This window comes from Sciurus carolinensis, chromosome 3 (assembly GCF_902686445.1).
Source record: "Sciurus carolinensis chromosome 3, mSciCar1.2, whole genome shotgun sequence".
Lineage (NCBI taxonomy): Eukaryota > Metazoa > Chordata > Mammalia > Rodentia > Sciuridae > Sciurus > Sciurus carolinensis.
In genome coordinates this window covers 90,841,644-90,861,911 of record NC_062215.1, presented here as the reverse complement: position 1 = coordinate 90,861,911, position 20,268 = coordinate 90,841,644, and the positions used below count along the sequence as shown (strand labels likewise).

Here is a 20,268-nt window from a genome sequence, read left to right as displayed (position 1 = left end):
CCCTTTACAGCCAGGAATCAGTCAGAAACTTGTTGGTTTAAGACATCTGTCTGATCTTCTAAGGCAGACCTTGCTGTTAATTTAGAACAGCACCTGCTGGTAGAACCCCTACCAAGAGTTTACAAGATTGGGAGTATGGAAAAACTAATTGCCTCCCAATATCACAACTAAAGGAAGTAAAATGATAAGAACTACATTTACATCTTTGCATTTAAGAATCCTTCTCTTAAGGAGAGAAGGTAAAGATGAACCAATAGTCAAAACACAAAAAGAGAATATTTTCTTACCCTAAAAAGAGAATTTCTTACCCTAAAATTCTCATTTTTCATCAGTGATTCACCAATACCCAGCACATAGTCTGAAATATAATAGGTGCTCACAGACTATCTGTTGAATGAAGCATTATTAGTTCATAATAAGTTAACTATTTCTGAGGAAATGTCTGATATTATAGTACACTGGGAACTTAAATACTAGTAAGACCAAAGAAAATAATTAGATGAATTTTGTAATCATTTCTATATAATAACCATTATTAGTTGTATAAGACAATTTAAGTTCATGAACTTCATGTTTCACAATGAATATACATCAGTTTTATAATTAGAAAAATATCAATGAGACGGACAGAGCGGTGCATGCCTGTAATCCCAGCAGCTCAGTAGGCTGAGGCAGAAGGATCAGAAGTCCAAAGCCAGCCTCAATTTAGTGAGGTCCTAAATAACTTAGCAAGACTCTGTCTCTAAATAAATAAAAAATTTAAAAAGGTCTGAGGATGTGCCTCAGTAAACACCTCTGGTTTCAATCCCCAATACCAAAAATTATCTGTATATGTTAATAAACTTTCAAAGTACTAACTATGCTTCATGTAATTAAATCATACTTTTAAGGTAATAGAATGGGTACCTATCCTTAAAATAGAATGTAAGTGTGGAAAGGTGCCAGAGTTACAGAAGGTGTACTTATTTGAAAGTGAGATATTAGCCAGAAATGAAAGGGAAGTGTTAGAAAAACTTTCCCCCCACATAAATAGATGAAAAGAAGAAAAAAAGAAGAAGAAGAAAATATGGCCAAGTGGAAAGTACTTTTCTAGAATTTTGAATATCAACCTTAATAACTATAAAGGCATCACACACGTAATTTCATAACTAATAGTATCTTGGCTGGGTAGAAAAGAGATTCTTAGGGGCTGGTTTGCCTTTTGTGTGCTCTGGGAAGACTTCATTTTGCTCTCTTCAGAAGCTCTGGACATGAATTACAGAAGATTTTGCAGATTAAAAAGTGCTTAGAGGGCTAGAAACAGAGGCTAAAATATCTCTGGATCCCCCTGGACACAGGGCCCATGAAGCAGAGGAAAAGATCCTAGCACTTCTCTAGAGTTCAGACACAGGTCTGAGAGAAAAAAACTGGACCTCTGAGGCAGGTAAGTATAGGGGCCTGGCAAAGTAGGACCCACGAAGCAGCTGTTCTGGGTGTGAAGGGAGCAGGATGACCATGTTCAGTGAGAAGAGGGTTGAGACAAGAGGAAAAATAAATTCTAGTCAAAAATAGAAAAAAAAAAAGAACATTTACAATAGTTGGGCTCCTTCTGCAAACCCCTCCATGTCAACTGTAAATGGCATTTTACATTACTTATTTAATTTTAAATACTAAACTCATACAGACCAGTACAATGGAAAGAAAAGAACTGGAAACAAACAGAAAAGAGACAAATTTATGATTACTGCCTTAGCCATTTTGAGAGAGCTGAATCCTAAACTAATCATGTTAAAGTTGAGAAGAAACCAGATTTGCAGGTCCAAGAAAAGGTTCAGGAAAAGTTGGCCTCAGAGATCTCTTGAAAATTTAATCAAGGAAGAGGAAGAGTAAAAACAGATATTCCCAAGCCAGGCACTGTGGTGCACACCTGTAATCCCAGTGGCTCAGGAGGCTGAGGCAGGAGGATTATGAATTCAAAACCAACCTCAGCAAAAGTGAGGTGCTTAGCAACTCAGTGAGACCCTTTCTCTAAACAAAATACAAAATAGGGATGGGGATGTGGCTCAGTGGTCAAGTTCAATCCCCAGAACCGAAAGAAAAAAACAAACAAAAGAAAAGAAACAGATATTCCCCAAATCCTCTTACCAGTTCCACATAGATGAACAGATTCCCCTTCCTCACTCTCAGAAACTGTAAAACAGCCTCTCTAGACAAATATCAGACATCCTGTAAGGTTGGAAACACATAATCCAACAAAGAGACTCAGTGAACATTCACATACTGCATCTTGGTGTTCCCCTCAGGGTCATGTTACCAGTTAACACCACAAATGTGGAAGCAAGAAGCAAGACTTGTAGTCTCCATGGCAAAGATAGGAAAATTTTCTGAGCATCCTGATCAGGACAAAATGTTAAAGGTATTGGCATGGGTTCTCCAGGGAAATGGTCCAGGCAAATCAACTTTCAGTGAAGCTCAGAATTGACACGCATCCACCAATGGTGGTTACAATCAGCTTCTCAGTGACATAGTCTTCAATATAAGCAGAAAGTCAAGGACTACTCTGCCATTAGGAGACCTCTGAACATGAAAGATTGAAACCAGAGCTTACAAAAACAAAGCCATCCTAGGAAAACCATCAAGTCAAAACAAAGATTCTAGAAGAAAATTTCAAAATTAAAATCAGTGTCTAAGAAAAACAAGAGAAGATATTTCATCTACAAACTATAACAGATCAAAAGTTCTTTTAACATAGTAATATAACATAAACTAAAAATTCAAGAAGGTTTGTAAGACAAAATTAAGAAAATCTCCCAAAGAGTAAAGGAAAAACTACAGGGAGATGAAATGTGACATTAATAAGAAAAAGATCAGTCCAGAAGGACCAAAGTCTGAGTAATGGACCTTTCAGAAAAAAACAAAAAGAAGGAGGAGGAGGAAGAAGAGAAGAAGGAAGAGGAGGAGGAGGAGAGGAGAGGATGGAGAGGGGAGGGGAGGGAAGAGAGAAGGAGATGGGAGAGGAGAGAAAAAAAGAAAAATAAGAAACACATAAATGAAGAAAAGTTCTCCAACATTAAGTAGTGTGTTTCTGGTATGATAAGAGCCTACTTAGTGCTCGCAGAGTGGATAAACATAAACCCACGTGAAAGGCATGGCATCATGAAATGCTGGAGACAAATAGAAACATTTAAAGCAAATCTCAAGGAGCATTCTCCATAGGTGAAACAAATTGAACCAGAGAAGGTTGGAGCAGGTTGGAGTGTCCAAGAAAGGCACCCCAGGAAGAGGACTGACCACTAACAGCTTTTGTACAAAGAGGAGATTTAAACAATTTGGGAAAAGTGTAAAGTTAAGAATGGGGGGTGTTCGCCATCTAGAAACGTATGGGAGGGATATTTTAATGTGTGTGGATTTTTCGTGTGATCTTTTCATATGAATTTGTTCATACTGTAAGAAGTATATATTTATTTCCCTTATTTTAAATTTATTAAATATATTTTAGTTGAGCAAAATGCTTATATATTCAAGGCACTCCATTGGCTTTTTACTGTCCTGACTCCTAACAACCAATACGTCAGGAAGCACTGTGAATATAAAGTCATTCAGAACACTTTAGGTAGGGACCAACTAGATTTAGCAAAAAGTGAACCTCTCTTCTTGGGTCTCCAGTCATTCTTTGGGATTCTCTAGCTAGGACGGAGTTGGAGGTTGTAGGAAAGGGCTTGTCTGTTCACATGCTAAACTCCTGCTTCTGCAGTGGCATTTATCTGGGTTCTGTTGCTTTCAGTGACCTTTGTTGGTGTGCTTCCCAGGGCATTCTCCTGGGCCTGACGCTTTCTATGGACAGCATGGAAATTTCTTTTTTTTTCTTGTGAACAACTTTCAGTAGAGCTTTTCAGAGAAATGAAGTTGACAGTCCCAATGACAGGGTTATCTTCTTCTTTTCCTCTTTTTTCTCTTCCTCCTTTTTATGAAATTATTTTCTTCAAAGACACACATAAGGTAAAAAAAAAAGATACTTGATTTCAAAATAAGATTTATTGTGAAAAACAGTATTCCAATGATTATTTGTTGCTCTCTTATATGCGTAGATCCCCATAGTCAAGCATTACAATCTATTTTATCTTATTTCTTTGATATTTATTGCCATATTTTAAATTTCCTATTTCCATTTCAAGGTTACTTATAATAGTCGTAATAGTACTAAAGCTGAATATTTAACCAAGGTTTCGATGTAACCATATTAAAGGATAAGAGGATGGGAAATAATGAAAGTTATAGCTTCATCTTACCTAGTAGAAAATGATAATTACAGAAAAATTGAAGAATGGCAACATAATCATTAAATTTAGAAAAAAAAAAGAAAAACAGAATGGGAAAAATATAAAATAGAAATAGAAAAAAAAATCAAAAATGGAAAGAGAAAAATTTAAATATGGTAATAAATATCTCTAAGGAGACAGTGCATATCCCTAGCAAGACAAGGATGATATAGTAACTAAAAGCTCAGGTCTTAGAAGTGATCAGACCATCAAATGTCAATTTTACCACTTTCTTTAAGACCTTACAAGCAGGAAGCAATGGTGCACACCTGTAATCCCAGGGATTTAAGAGACTGAAGCATAAGGATTGTAAATTCAAGGTCAGCCTCTGTAACTTAGTGAGATCATGTCTCAAAATAAAAAATAAAAAGGGCTGGGGATTTAGCTCAGTGGTAGAGTGCCCCTGGGTTCATTCCCCACACAAAGACCTTAAAAATATTCTTTAAACTAAGTCTCCGCTTTTTCTTGTGAAAAATGACATAATAATACCAAATATTTAGATTGCTCTGAGGATTATGAGTGAATGTGTATAAGTCACTTAGCACTGTGTCTGGCATACAGAAAATGGCAAATAAGTAATAGCTATTACTGTATTCTCAGAAAAGGATTACAGAAAAACCAGGCCGAAGAATCTAATGTATTGTTGCCCCTCCCAACTCCAGCATGTTCTAGAAATACTGTATGTGCTCTTACTTAAACTGAAAAAATTACCCAATTTTGCAAAGATGGTAACTGTTAGATTTGAATGTAAGCCTATATTGAGATATTGATTTGAAGACCCCATACTTTTCACTAAAAAATTCTTACCTGAATTCTGTTAGTGTATCTTCAAAGATTAATCCTTCAGATCAAAAACCTACTCTTTTTCTGATCTCTACACATCACTTAGAAAAGAAGAGTACTTTGAGGACATGGTACAGTTGAGAGAAAATATTTGATCAGAAGAATGAAGTAAGCAGAACTCCAGGAAGTTTGGCCCTACTTAGAGGACCCAACACAGGGGACCCCAAGAACCAGGTGTGCCTACCCAGATACCAAAAGAGTGGGGAGGATGAAGAGGAAAGAGGAGAAAATGAAAGAGACCATTTAGAACTATGAGAATGAATTACCTAAAGGGCCCTATTCAAGTCCAAACACTTCCCAGCTAAGTATTTTAGTCCTATTAGAACTCTTAATATTTTATTATTAGTACTTCAAACATTGAAAGCTAGTTCATTCTAATTAATACTCATTATCAATGATTTACAGTAACTACTCTTATGTCCTATGCAGATTTAAAATAACAGAAACACAGCCTTTACCTCCAGGGAGTTCACCAGTTGATGCTTCTGATTAGACATTCTCAGTCACAAAAGACACTAACAGTACCCTACACTTTTTAAGAAGAAGCTGATGAGTGGTTCTCACTGTATCTATGGAAAGAACTCAGAACTCAGGACAAATCTGTGAGTTGGACAAACCAGGAAGTGTCTCTTAAATTAAACCTTGAAAATGGATTTGATTCAAACTCATAGAAACCAAGAGTAGAAGGTAGCAGATGCCAAGGATTGAGGCTGGTGAATGGGGGAGGAAGATGTTCAAAGGGCATAACATTTTCAGTTTTAAGATAAACAAATTCAGGGGATCTTATTTTAGGATGGATGTTGATGAATGTGTTAATAAATTTGTGGTAATCATTACACAATACATATTTATATTATATCCTCACATTGAACATCTTGCAATCCGAATTTGCCAATTAAGCATTATAAAATAAAAAGAAATAAAATGGATTTGAATAGAAATAAAGGAGGTATCAGAATTTTGGAAGACATGAAGGAGTGAATTCATGGGCATAAGAATGCCAACGTGTGTTGGAAGGGCAGTGATTTGCTTTAACTGGAAATGAGAATCCAGGTTGAGAAGCAGTAAAAATAATACTGGGAAAATAGGCAATTGCTGATGGTAGAGAACTTGAAATATCCAGCTAGTGAGTTTGAACTGAAACTTCTAAGAGGAAGAAGGCATTAAGGGTTGGATTTTGCTTGCTGGTTACTGTTCTAATCAAGAAATGATAATTACAACCTTATTCTCCATTACTTCACTGCAGTTTGATCTGTAGATTAAAAATGAAATCCCAATATAAATCTCAAAAAGTTTTTTGTAGATGTTGACATACTGATTCTAAACTTTACATGGAAAGAGAAAGGAACTAGAAGAACCAATTCTGAAACTCTGAAAAAGATAAAAACAAAATCACAGGCCTCACATTATCCAATTCCAAGACAGTCTAAAGCTACTTTAATTGAGGCAATGTTGTGTTGTCAAAAGCATGGACACACACAGGTGAATCAAGAGCCCAGAATTAGGTCTGCACAAATATCCTCAATTTTTGACCAATGTTCAAAGACAATAAAGTGGAAATAGTTTTTTAACTAATGGTGCTAGAATAAGTGGACATCTATGTAGGAAAAAAAAGCCTTTTATCTCACACCACATTTTTAAAAAAGGAGATTAACAGCTGCAAATTATCATATACTTCTTTTAGGCAAAATCTGTGTTTTCTGTGATCTTTCAAAGAGTTTTTAGATACAACGCCTAAAACACAGTTCATTAAAGAAAATATTGATTAATTGGGACTTCAAATTTTAAACTTTTGTTTCATGAAAAATCCTGTAAAGAAAATGAGCATACAAACTACTGAGTAGAAGATTTGTACCAAAGACTACTCAAAGACTTTTATCAAAAGGATATAAACACCCTGGAAACTCAATAAGAAAACAAACACTGCAATAAAAAGTGACTAAAATGCTTTAAAAAATACTTTATCAAAGAAAATACATGGATGGCAATGAGTTGCTCAACACCATTAGTATTTGGGGAAATGCAAACAGAACACAATGAGATGCTACTTTTGTATTAAAATGATTTAAAATTTTATTCAAATTTTAAATTGGCAAATAATAATTGTATACATTTATTGTGTATGATATGATGTTTTGAATGTGGAATGGCTCAAACAAGCTAATTAACATAGGCACTACTTCACATACCATTTTTGTTATGAGAATATTTGAACTTGCTCACAGCAATAATACATTTATTTATTTTTAATTTATTCATTTATTTTGCAGTACTGGGGATTGAGCCCAGGTCTTCACAAATGGTAGGCAAGCATTCTACCATTGAGCTATATCCCTATTCTGATTTAAAATTTTTCAAACACGCAATATCTAATGTGGATGAGGATATAAAACAACTGGAACTCTCACACACAGCTGGAAAAATTAAAAATGGTACAGGCACTCTGAAAAACCATTTGTTAGCTTTTTTGAATGTTGGGCATACACATAGCACATGATGAAACAATCCCACTACAAGGTATCCACCCAAATGAACTGACAAATGTATATTCATACTACTCTATTCATAATTGTCAAAAGCTAGAAAGAACTTCCAGGTCTCCTAGAATGGGAGAATAGATAAACAAACACCAAACATCAGTCAAATGTAATATAGGAGATATTAATTCAAGCAACACTGTAGAAATCAGATCCCAAACACTAAATTTTTTAGTATTCAGAAAAAAGGAAACTATTGAAATGGGAACTAAATCAGTGGTTGCCAGGGTTTTTGTTTGTGGGGATGGGCTAACTCCAAAGGGACAGTATAAGAAAACTGGGAGGGAATTAAAACACTTCAGTATAATACATGACTGTATGCATTTGCCAAAACTCATGACACTGCACACAATAAAGAGTAAATTATACCACACAAAAAAATTTCTATTCCATACCATATTGATTTCAATTTTCTCAAATCAGAAATATGGTTACTATAATTAAGGAATATAAAAAAATATCTGAAGAGCTGGCCATTGTTTACCAGGCAAAGTACATAAGTTCAAGTCAACTCATGCTTGCTCCCCTTATCCCTTTCCCATGATCAATGTAGAGACAAGAATTTATACATGATTTGATCCATGACCTCACTTAATTTCTCCCCTGTGCAAGAAGACATGGCTCCTATGTGGTTCTTTTATGCTTCTCAAAGTATATTTTGGATCATATGAACCTCAAAAGAGACAAAAAAAATTAAGGATTTAAATTGTCATTGAATAAACAGTCACTTCAACTTTGTTTTGTTGCTTCTCGAACTTATCTGAACTCAGGATTTTTCCTGCTTGTTAATATTTTGACTTTCTTTAGAACTTGTTTTATAAGAAACACAGATGGTGGAACGCAGATCTCCTCATCAGATAATATGAGAATAATTTGGAGTCAGAAAAAAATTTTGAGATCTTAGGGAACTGGAGAGGTTTATATTAATTTTTGTATTGCCTATTTAGAGATCACTCATGAAACCTATTTATATATGTATAACTCTTAAAAATATCACAGTCCACATGGTTCAGTCCCAGAGATGGGCCACAATCTGAAGAACCCAATTCTTGCACCAAAAAGTAATTTTAAATTAACTCAAGTTCTTAATTTTCTTGTATACCTTGAAAGGGATTTATAGTCTACTCAATATTTTTTTTTGAATCCTCTTTTTTTCCTTTCCACTGCATTTACGCTAAAGCTACCTACATTTCTCTCTTCTTAATGGTTCTGCCAAGCTCCTACAATGCTCACTACCTCCTATGTTTTGGTTATGTTTCTCTACCCCTTTACACTTCAATTATCACCTCTGAAATCCAAAAAGTCTGACAAGGTAGGACTTTTTTCTCGGAGAAAATGAGGCAGAAGCAACTGAAGGTCCAGGCAGAGGAGAAGAAACTCAGAAAACAATCACTTGTTAAGAATTCTATTACAAACCAAGAAGGGACATGCTTCTCCTAGAGGAAAGCATTATAGCCCCAAGAGATTAGTCAATTGACATTAAGGAGAATGAGGGATTTGATCATTCTGAACAATTGTAAACTATAAATAATGAGAGGATAACACTTGGAGATTATGTCAGTCAAGGTTCATTAGGCAAGCAGGGCTATTGATCAGCCAGGGATTGTTTAGTAGGAATTAGACTCTACACAACTATTGGGTGACAGAGAAAGTGAAAATTCAGAAGGGGTTGAAGCATTAGACAATTGGTCTTGTTGAAGCATGGGGGCAGGTGAAAAGTTGGAACTGTCAGAATATTCTGAGATGCCACATGGGGTCCATGGAAAGATCAATGGCAAGTGCACTATATATGTATCTCCCGCCGGCAACCATCCACAACCCACTCTAGGGCTGGGCTATTGGCATCAGGGACATGGGTGGAAGAACCAGATGACATGGAGGAAAATGAGAACAGGTTGAAACCACAGGGCCTGCTGTGGTCAGCTCTTACCATTGCTGCCTGAGAAGATTATGAAGGAATGCTGCTGTCAAGCTTCTGCATTCTAGAATTAATCTCAGGCAAGTTCCTTGTTGGCTTTCTCTAACCTAGGACTGAACGTGTTAAAAGAAGGAACTCTGAGCTTGATGGATTACACAGAGCAACCCACCACAGTGGTTATTTCTGAAAAGAAAAATAAACAAGTCCCCTTACTGGTTGAAATCAACATTCACAAAATTCACATTTAACCAGTTAGAGGGAATTCCACCCAGTGTTAAGGATTGTACCAGATTCTCTCTCTCTCTCTCACATGCAAAAAGTTGGAACCCAGGGCATGGGTTCTTCCACCCATGTCCCTGATGCCAATAGCCCAGCCCTAGACTGGGTTGTGGATGGTTGCGGGCGGGAGATACATATATAGTGCACTTGCCATTGATCTTTCCATGGACCCCATGTGGCATCTCAGAATATTCTGACAGTTCCAACTTTTTTCTCTCTACATATACACCCCCACACACCTTCTTTAGCAGCCTCGTGCCACTTGCTGTTTGTTCTCATTTCTTCTGGTTACAATGAAAGACAAATGATGAGGAGTTCAGACAGTCTGATGAGATGAAAACAGCAGTACGGTTGAAGAAGAGATTGGGTAATGAGTCAGAGAAAAAGTTCCAGAGTTTCTTGATGCAAATTCTGGGTCCTACCTTGTAGAACCCAAGGGATCTTTGGTGAATTACTCAATTCTGCTTTTCCTCAGCTTTGTCATAGCAAATCTCAGATAATACCTACCTCATAAGGTTGTTGTAATGATTATATGTGAAAGTATATACATGGCACCTAAGGTGAGCGAAAATATAAAGCTCAATCTAAGAACAATAGAAATACGTATTAGTCAGATTCCTACATGAGTTTACAAATACAATTTTTTAAAATATTTCATTTTGAGATAGAATAGTTTAAAGTTATAGCTAAGTATTTTTGAATTATATTCTTTTTCATATCAATCAAAATTTTATACCTATCATTAGTTAATAACATATGATAACTAAATAAATAAAGCATATCATATAGGGTTTGGTTAGGATATTCAATTTTCAACACTACAGTGTAAAATGGAAGATAATCTGAAGTAGTATGAACTGATGCAAAAACTCTAAATGACTGAATAACAATTTAAGATCACTGAGTTAGAGGCATAAGTTGCATATTAAGAAAATAAAAATTTAGACTGAACATTTACTTCTCTCTATATTGTTTAATATACATGAGGCCTAATTACAGCTTCATAAACTGGATTTTGGCCTAAGTTAATGTCACCACTTTGGGCCTTCCTCTTTATTACTGTCCAATAATCAACAGCATCTCTAACCCTTTGCTCTTCCTTTATAACTATTTGTCCTAAGTGGGACAATCTTTCATTTTGCTATTATAAGCAAGATGTCACTGTTTTTTGACTGTGTCCGCCACTTTTTTTGGCTTTGGCTCTCAAACACTCAATGTTTCACACTACCTCCTCACATGTTCTTTTCTGTAAATTTGATTAAAGCATAATTTACTTCTCTAGATAATTTACGAGGCACTTGAGGAGAGAGTAGGGTTTGATTAGCAAACATTTGAGGAATTTTAACTCACAACTTAATATTTTTGCTTCAAATATTCTGTTCAATGCTATTGGTATTGACAAGTACTTTTTATCTGAATTAACTAAAAATAATTTTTGTAAATTTTCTCCTCTATCTGGACACATGAAGAAATAAGATTATGGATTGATTATATATAGCTAAGTTCATTTTACATTAAAGGCTTACTTTTTACATTATTCAGCAAAGTAAATCAGATTTAAGCTATTCAGAGTGAAGCATTTCAAGGAAGGACAAATGGGCACCTGCTCATCTACCACATTTCACTTATATTACAACTTGTTTGACTCCTAATCAAAGGATCCATTGAACTAGAAGACAATGAACAATCCCTAGAAATGATATCATCCTAGACAGAAGTTCTTGAATGTGCTAAAACATTCAGACCTTGCCCAAAGTTATTCTTAAAAGAGCCATGACAATTTGCCAGATATTCACTCTTTATGAGGTAGTGCCTCATTTGGCCAGTAGATAGCACTAAAGATATTCCAATAAGTGAAGAGAAGGCATTTGATGCAATGATTGCTCTGCCAGGGAAACATTAGACAAATTCATTTTAGATCAGCAAAAGAAGAAAATAGAAGCCCCCAGACACTTAGAAATTGGAATTTGAAAAAAATCAAATCCAAGTTGACACTTAACGTAAAACTTGTACTTTAACATGATAGGAAAATTAGCCTGCTTGTTTCCTAACACAGTTTCTCTATGCAGGTAAGAAGGTATCACACATTTGACATAGACTGAAATAAAACACAGACTGAAATAAAATAGTATTTGAATGGTAATGCTGAGATCCAGAGAGATCATGAAGTAGAACATGCCAGTTACATTTCACAGAAAGAATGAAGAAGACTCCAAATGCAACACCTTGTAGTACTCATTGATACTCCCAAAGGGCATAGTTTAAAAGTTACATGTATTTCATGATGCAGTGTTTTAACAACTAAAAGCCTGCCTATTAACAAAAGATGGGTCCTGATTACCTTAAGCAGGGAGATAGCAGTGGCTACTATGTTTTGACAAGTGATGATGGCCTTGGGGTTTAAGGATCAATTCCACTTTCCTTTCCAGGTAAGAAGTAGTTAAAGATCCGTTCATGTGATTTTGAACCAGAGTCCACATGCAGAAATGTCAGTTCATCTACATCACCAAGAATGGGTCTGTATTTAAAAAGGTAAAGGGTGCTGTCCAGGCAGATACAGAAGGCTTAGGTATGAGAAGTCAGGAGTTGAGAGTCAGCCAAGTATCTCTCAAAGAATAACTGGAGGCATGTAAGGAAGGAAAGCCTATGTTAAGGGGAAAAGGCATCTGAAAGAAGTTGATGATACAACTAAAGAAATAACTTCAAATTCCTTCTGTAGAAAATTGGTGGTGATGGAAGAACTAGCTCTTATAAAAATTAGAAGATAGGTTTTTGTTCTCCACTCTCCAGGACCAACTTTCACCTTTCTGCGTCTTCTGCTTCAGCCCACTGGAATGAACTTACACATACGCTGGATGGTCAGCTCTAAGTACAATTCATGAATCTTCAAAGTTAGCCTCAAATTGCCTAAAACTGCTTTCAACCTTTGAACTTCAATTCATGTAAACCATAAAATTCCTTTCCGCTGTGGTTTGTGTTTGGGCACTTGCAGACAAAATGCCTCATTAGTACATGGTAGGAAATCACGGGCAGAAGTGGTGGGGGTGGGGGTTCACTCCAGTCTCTTTTCATCTTAGGTTATGGTCTTACCTCTCCTAGGAATCCTACATATTCTCAAATCAGGAAATTTCCATTTGATTGTCTATGAAAGTGTTTTATAAGTGCGTTTTCCCTTTCATAATTAATGGGACATAGGAAGTTCGCACTCCACAGCTCCATGCCATCCCACAGAGGAAGCCTAGCATAGTTTGAGAGCCACTGACCCTGGGGTTAGTCTTGATGTGACCATGTGACCTTGGAAATCTCTCTTTCCTTCTCTGGGCTTTAATTTTTTCCTGTATAAGCTAAGCAAGATATTATAATTATATGTCTTATGACTCTGTATCCCTGCCCTGTCACCATATATGAAGCAACATTCAAAGCAGGTTAAGTGATTCCCACAGTAATGACATATATCATATTTGATGTTGAGGTAGAAAAGGTGACTGTTCAGTTAACTATTCATGTATGCATGGACAGTGCATAGGAACACACATGGAAAAATAGGGAAAGTATATAAAAAATTTGTCTTATTTGGTAGAGATGTAACATTAGCTTTTAGGAAGAAGCTCTCTACTGCCTTGTCAGTCCTGTGTAAAGTGCTCTTGACCCAGCTGCCTTCTCATCACAGAACCTACTGGGATCCTGCCTGTCTCTCTTCTCTTCTAGCCTCTCCTCTGCTGCTGACAGTGGTGTCAACCACCAACACACTGCTGTTACCTCCTTCCAACATCCAGGAGAAGAGAGAAGAGGCAATGTTGAAGTCACCAAAACCGGGGATAAAAATAGTGTCACTGCAGGTGAAAACTTTGATTTGTGTTGGAACATCAAATAAACAATGCCATGAAACTATAAAAATCCTCCAACAGCACCCAAATATCTCTAAAGAAAATACCCAGTTCTGTCCTGAGAAGGTCCTATAGAACCAAGAATAGGTTCTGATGATATTCTGTTAAAGTTTCAGTATATTCCAACAGTTCTTCCCCAATTCTATTTGGGAAGGAAAGAAGAAAAAGAGGAGGGAAGGAGGCAGAAAAGGAGAAAAGGAGGAAAAAAATAACAAGCTCCTGGTAGAGCAGTAGTTTTCAACCATGGTTGTATTTTGAAATCTGCTGGGTGAAAAATATTACTGTTCCAGTTCACCCTCAGAGATGTTTAAGGTGTCCAGTGATTCCATTGTGCAATCAGGGTTGAGATTTAATGCAATACATTATATTTTGTGAAATAGTGATTCAAGGATACTTAATTGCTGAAGAAGAGTAGGACTCAAAAGGATTTTAGTTGTTAAGAATTGCTACTGAAAAGCCCACTAGCCTCTTACTGCAGAAGTCTAAAAGGTTGGAAAGCTCCCTGTGCATTTTCTCTGTCTTTGGGGAAGTTCTGCCTTGTTCTCAAATCCTGAATCCCACTTCTCCGCGCACTGCACAGTAGCCCTATGCCTTGTCATTCTCCTTCCTGCTCACCTTTCTAAAATTATTGCCAGATCAATGCTTCAGGCTCAGTATAGTGGGAACTCTTTTTCTGATAGGAATATAGATTCTGTGGCTTTTAGCATCCATAGATCATTCCCACATTTCTTATTAGCTAGAGGTTCATTCGTTCACTACATCAAAACTTTTATAACTGCTGGCGAGTTGAAAAATACCTGAGGCAGAGTGATGAATTGGAAAAAGTAGTGCACCGGGAATCTTAGAACCTTGAATAGAGTTACATATTTGCCCCTGCCTCTTTAGGTGACCTGAAGCGATTCACATAACCTTTCGAGCCTCTGTTTCCTTAAATGTGAAGTGCACAAGTTGGATAATATCTCATATCCATTTGCAACTCCGAAATGCCACACTGCATTCTACTTTCCTATCCACCTTCTGGTAATGATGCTAATGAGCAGTAAATGGTAAGAAAGTAACTAGAGGGAAAAAGCACAAGAAAAAAGTTAATGGTCCAGATAAGCCCCAAGTTGACAAATCTGCTCTGCAAGCATTGAACATATCCCTACAAAACTACTGTGGGATCATGTGACAGTAAAATTCAGTAGGTTCTAGCTTCTGCCCCTGGTCTATATGAGACGATCTTTCTTCCTCTCTCACACTGTGAAAATCACCCTTAGAGAATGGAAAAGCAATGATCTGACTCTGTAGTTAAGTTGACCAAAGAAAGAGAAAGTAGTGTTTTAAAAAAATTTTTTTTCTAATCTGCTAGGAAAGTTTTAAAATATTCAAACCTCAAGTTCAGTTCACTGTTCCTTTACAAAGCTCTTTCACCCACGTCTTTCCACTCCTTTCTTTCCAACTACCATGACCTTCTCTCATGCCACCTCCTCCTCAAGACATCCTGCATTCTACCACTGAATACATCTTATGCCTCTTGATGTATGACTTGTCTACTCCAAAAATGTTTCAAGACTCCTTATTTCCTGCAGATTAAGACTAAACTGTTTAACTTGGCATTCCAGATCACTGTAGTCTAGTTCATAAACCTACCTTTCCTTTCATGTTTCCTCAATACATTTCTTATCAAGTCTGGTCTGCTTTTTTGTCCACCCATCAGCTATGCCATCTGAAAGTCCCTCCACTCTGCTTTTGCTCATGTTATCCCTCCTTTATGGAATTGCCTTCTTTATGGAATTTGCCTCCTTTATTCCCGTTTTCTCCAACATAGACCAATCTTGGACATTCGTGGAAGCTGAGCCCACTAGCATTTCATCTCTTCCACAAAGCACTCCTGCTGACCTATGATGATGGATGATCTACCCTTCCTCCCCCATACCAGGCGGTACTTACATATTCTGGTATGTTTCCTGGTTAGGCCACATGATTTTATTGCATGTTTCCTGGTGAGATGACATGATTCTGGAGGACACAGACACCTATTAAATGCTTCTACCTATCTTTCTGCCTCCCTCCATCCTTCCCTCTTTTTTTTTTTTAATCCTTCCTCACTCTTCCTTTCATTTTCCTGTCATTTGTACAGTAGATTTTAGGCAATCTAGAAAGTGATCAGTAGTCACCTTATTAAAAACAACAACAACAACAACAAAACAGCTGTACAGACTTAAGCCAGTGAGATCCTCTGTATTTCTATTTACACAGCCTGACCACTGGGATGCACAAGTTCTCTTGTGACCCTTAAATTTCCTCTTGGAATTCCACCCCCCTCAGTAAGCTGGTTTGTGAGAAAACTTGGTGTTACAAGAACACATATCCAAATTTAGGTTCCACTTTTACATTTAATGTATAAGTTTCCTAAAAGCACAGAAATGGTCTAAGAAATATGAATAATTTGAAAGAAAAGAGTGAAGTATTCCAGTATTTCATTCTACTTAATTACTTATTTTGATGTGTTTAATCATGCATTCCTCTTTTAGAGAGTTGGTGATAAGAGAATTAAAAACTACTAAATTGAGAAGGGATCTTATTTCCTGAATTTACAAATGAATCAGTTGTGGCTCAGGCACAGACATTTAGTCTAAATAAGGTAGGTACTTCATCTTGCACAGTTGTTTGCCCTCCTTCCCCTTCTAACTGCACCTTTTCAAAAGGAGGTTCCTCTATTTTTGCCAAACACTTTAAGTCCTTTTTGTTTTCTAAAGTTATCTGTAAATAAATGAAACCCTATCCAGAGTTGGGCAAGAAGTTCAACCAATAAAGACTTCTTTCAATTTCGGAAGTATCTTATTTTTGGTTTTAGGACAGTCTAACTTTCTAGAAGAGGTGGAACTGGGTTCTAAGCTTTGGTGAAAAAAAAAACTGTGGGTGAGCTATAGATTTAGATATTCAAATAGTGATTTTATTTATTTTTGAGTCTGTTGCAAGGAAGAGTCTAAAGCTCAGCAGAAGTACTACAAAGGTGATGTATCCTTTGCAGTAGGTCCTAGAACCCCCCAAGTCAGGCTTGGCATGGGCTAGGAAAGACACATGGTCCGTCTTTGCTGCAACTCTTCCATTCAGGGAAAGGATGGTACTGGTGGGATAAGCCACTATTAGCCTCAGGGACAACACCCTTACCAAAACACACTGGGATTCCAGAGCACACTGGAATAACCTCCCTCTCCTCTGCACAATGTCAACACAACCTCTGAAAAGATGAGTAGGATTTGCCCTACTCAAATCAATCCTCCTGCCTGCTTCAAGTATATAGTTTTGGACCAAACCCCTTCATTTTATTTTGAAATCAGGGTGGTGTGAGGAAGAGAATGAAACTTTTTTTTTTTTTTTTTTTTTTTTGGCGGGGGGGGGGTGGGCTGGGATGGGGATAATGTCTTCAGATTACAAACCAAACTACTCTTTTTGTTTTATTTTTTAAAACTTGGAAACAATTGCAATTTTACTTCTCTGCTTTAACATGTTTTCCTTCTGTTTTAAGTGCTTTGCCTAGATGTAAGGGTTAGTGTTGCCTTGTGTTTTCTGTTGAAGCAGCAGCTTAGACTCTCATCCCTGGAGAAGCGAATTTACCTCCCGGAACTTAGGTTTTCCATCTGTTCAATAACGGGGTTGATGGATGGCGACTGAATTCTCAGCCATCGTAAAAATTGTGGGAGTTTGAGAGCCCCATTGCCCTTGACTTATCCACTCGAATGTCCAGCACAAAGATAGTTAAGGTTAAGGATCTCTCCAATGGAGAGTTGTTAACACAGAGGTTGAGGCACACGGTCAAGGTTTGCAGACTTGCTGGGCCTCAAAGGTTTTTCTATCCAAGGTCTCTGGAGTGGAAGGCTGCGGCATGCTCTCCCCTCTATTCTGCTCCTCCCTCTCGGGGGCAAAAGGGTCCCGCAGCGCATCTCTGCGGGTCCTGATCACTGGCTGTCTATACCTTTCGCAAACCACAGTAAGCTGGAACCGCTACACCTAGCTTCATTTCTCACTGCCCGGCCACTACCACTCCACGAGGTTCCTTGAGGTCTGTATTATTGCCAATCCCAAATATCCTTCCAGCTGTGCCAGCAACATCTTGCACCTCTTGCTTGAGACTCTGCGAGCGAAGAGCTGCTGCAGAGTAGGATACTCCTCTGGAGTCCGGAGCTCCAGTCCCATCTCCCCGCCCCAGTCTTTTCTGCTCACAGCTCCACGCCCCGCCCCAGGACCCTGTCGTTGCCTTCTCGGACGAACTCCCTTGGTGTTTTCCCGAAGCTCTACTTCTTGCATCCACTCAAGAAGAACCCTTCCTATCCCCACCCCATCAGCCTTCGCAGCCAAAGCAAGAGCCAGTCAGTGGGCAGGGTGCCTGGTACAGTCAAGGCGCCCGGACCGGACCTCTCTTGGGAGGGGGTGGAAGGAGGCACCCGGCCTCGCAGGGCTCTGGTGCTCCCGCTGGCCAGGCACGTCCAGATTGGCTAGGCAGCCGCCTGGCAGGGCCGGATCCCTAGAATAGCCTTGCGCTTGAACCAGGCACCAAAGCTCCGGAGTCGCTGCCTCCAGCCCTTGGGCGCCCCCTGAGCTCACCTGGATCCCAAACAAGCCTGAGTACCGGCCGCGGTTGGAACCCCGCACAGCGTGCGGTAAGCTCTGCGGCCCGACGCTCTTTCCCGGCCCCCTCCGAGGAGGGGCGCGCGGGGGCCTGGAGAGGCACCTCCCGCCCGCTTACCCTCCCCTTTTCCTCGCCCGCCCACCCGGCCTGCGCTGCGCGGCTCAGCGCTGCGCTCGGATTCTAGGAGGGAAGTGCGGCGCTCTGTCCCTGGCGTCCTCAGTCCTGCCCCAGAAGTGGAGATGCGCGAGAGGCAGGCGAGGGCGCGCAGCTCCTGAGACGCAGCGCTAGCCGGCACCATGCGCCTGCGGCCGCTGCCCCTCGTCGTGGTCCCAGGCTTGCTGCAGCTGGTGAGTGCCCGGCCCGCTGCTCCGCTCCACGCGCTGGAGATGCGTTTCGGCGGGAAAATCACGCTGGTGACCGACTCGAAAGCGGAGCTTCGGGCTGCTTGGAAATGAGGCTGGGGGAGCTTGGAGTGAAGGAAGTTTTGGTTTGCCTTAGGGCTTGATGGGGAAGGAAGAAGTGGGTACTCGAATAGAGGGGACCTAAAGGCGAAAGAGGGGCTTTGCAGGGTTGGGATTTGAGGGCTGGGGTAAAGTAGGCAGAAGGGAGGTGCTGAAGAAGAAAAAGGTTTATTGATAAGCGGTGAGTAAGAGGATGGGAGTCGATGGGTATGATGAGGATGGGTTGGAAGACCTTCCTGTAACCAAAGATTGAGAGACTTGGCGGTTTTATTTTCTCGTGTTTGGCCCAGATGCCCTCAGACACTTCTTCCAAAACGGAGCATCATGTGTCCTATTTCTTAGGGTTAAGTGGAGGCGCCTTGATGGGAGAAACTTAAGCAAAAGACTGATTTTAGGGGGCAGCTTGAATTTCTCTCCTTTTTCTGTCTGGCGCTGAGGACTGGGATGAGGATTTCTGCCAGCTGGGAACGCGAGATATAACTTGGCGCCCAACTCCACGCAGGAGACCCCTCTCCGACATTTCTAAATAGTCTTTTCCCGGAGACCTCTTTAACCCGGTCTGGAGGGCTCCGGGAGGATGTTGAGGAATAGGAAAGATATTGAAAGGTGGTTCGGAGTTTGCCAGCGATACTGGGCGACTATTAGTGTTAGGACTCTCTTCGATTTCCCTGAGTCGCGTCATGCTCTCCTCCCAATATATGGGTTTATACTATATACGTGTATATGGTATGTTTTGCTAGTTAATTTAAGACCGATCCAAAGTAAGACCTTCAGAAGCAACTTTTGAATAATATTGTAGAAAGGGACTGCTTTGGCTTGGTCTGACTCTTTGATGGATTTTTCCTGGTCATTTGGCACCTGTATTGCTTGATCCAGTACTATTAAAAGGGCTTCTTCCCATGCCACGGTTTCTTTGATCCTCATGCTTAAATTTTACCCACTTAGCTCTGGCTGTTAAAACCAGATTAAAGGACCTAAGAACATACAGATAAACAATCTCTCCCCTTTCCTTTTAGAGGGAAAATCAAATAACTTAGGAAAGTTTCTCTGTGAAATGTACAGTATTGTAGAGGCAGAAGCACTTTCCAAGTGTCAGGGGTGTAAGGGACTGTAAAAGGAGTAGGAGAGACAACACGGAAGGGTCTATGGTCCATTCTGTTACAACAGAGATTAGCTTTACCTGCACAGTGTTAATTTAGGCATTCTTCAATGGCATCAAGAAGAAAATGCAGTGATATTCCTGAATGTCCTAGAATGAGCCAGTATATACTGGTTATTTACAATACAGCATGTTAAAATAAATTTTACACTTAAAGCCCTATGCATTCAGACTATATGCCACATTATTCTTTAGTATTACTTGCTTTTTAAATTTTTTAATCTGAATTTCAGTGAAAGGCAGCCGACCAAGCAACATCTGTATGGTGTAA

General features: G+C 39.0%; 1 protein-coding gene across 1 annotated transcript in view; it reads left to right on the top strand.

Annotated features, from left to right (window-relative positions):
• Window positions 1–18,443: 18,443 nt before the first annotated feature.
• Window positions 18,444–20,268, top strand: part of Nxph2 (neurexophilin 2) — a 116,045-nt gene continuing 114,220 nt past the window's right edge. Inside the window, exon 1 of the mRNA XM_047546060.1 lies at window positions 18,444–18,724. Coding sequence (XP_047402016.1) covers window positions 18,674–18,724 — 51 coding nt within the window. The 5' untranslated portion in view covers window positions 18,444–18,673. The remainder of the gene's footprint in view (window positions 18,725–20,268) is intronic.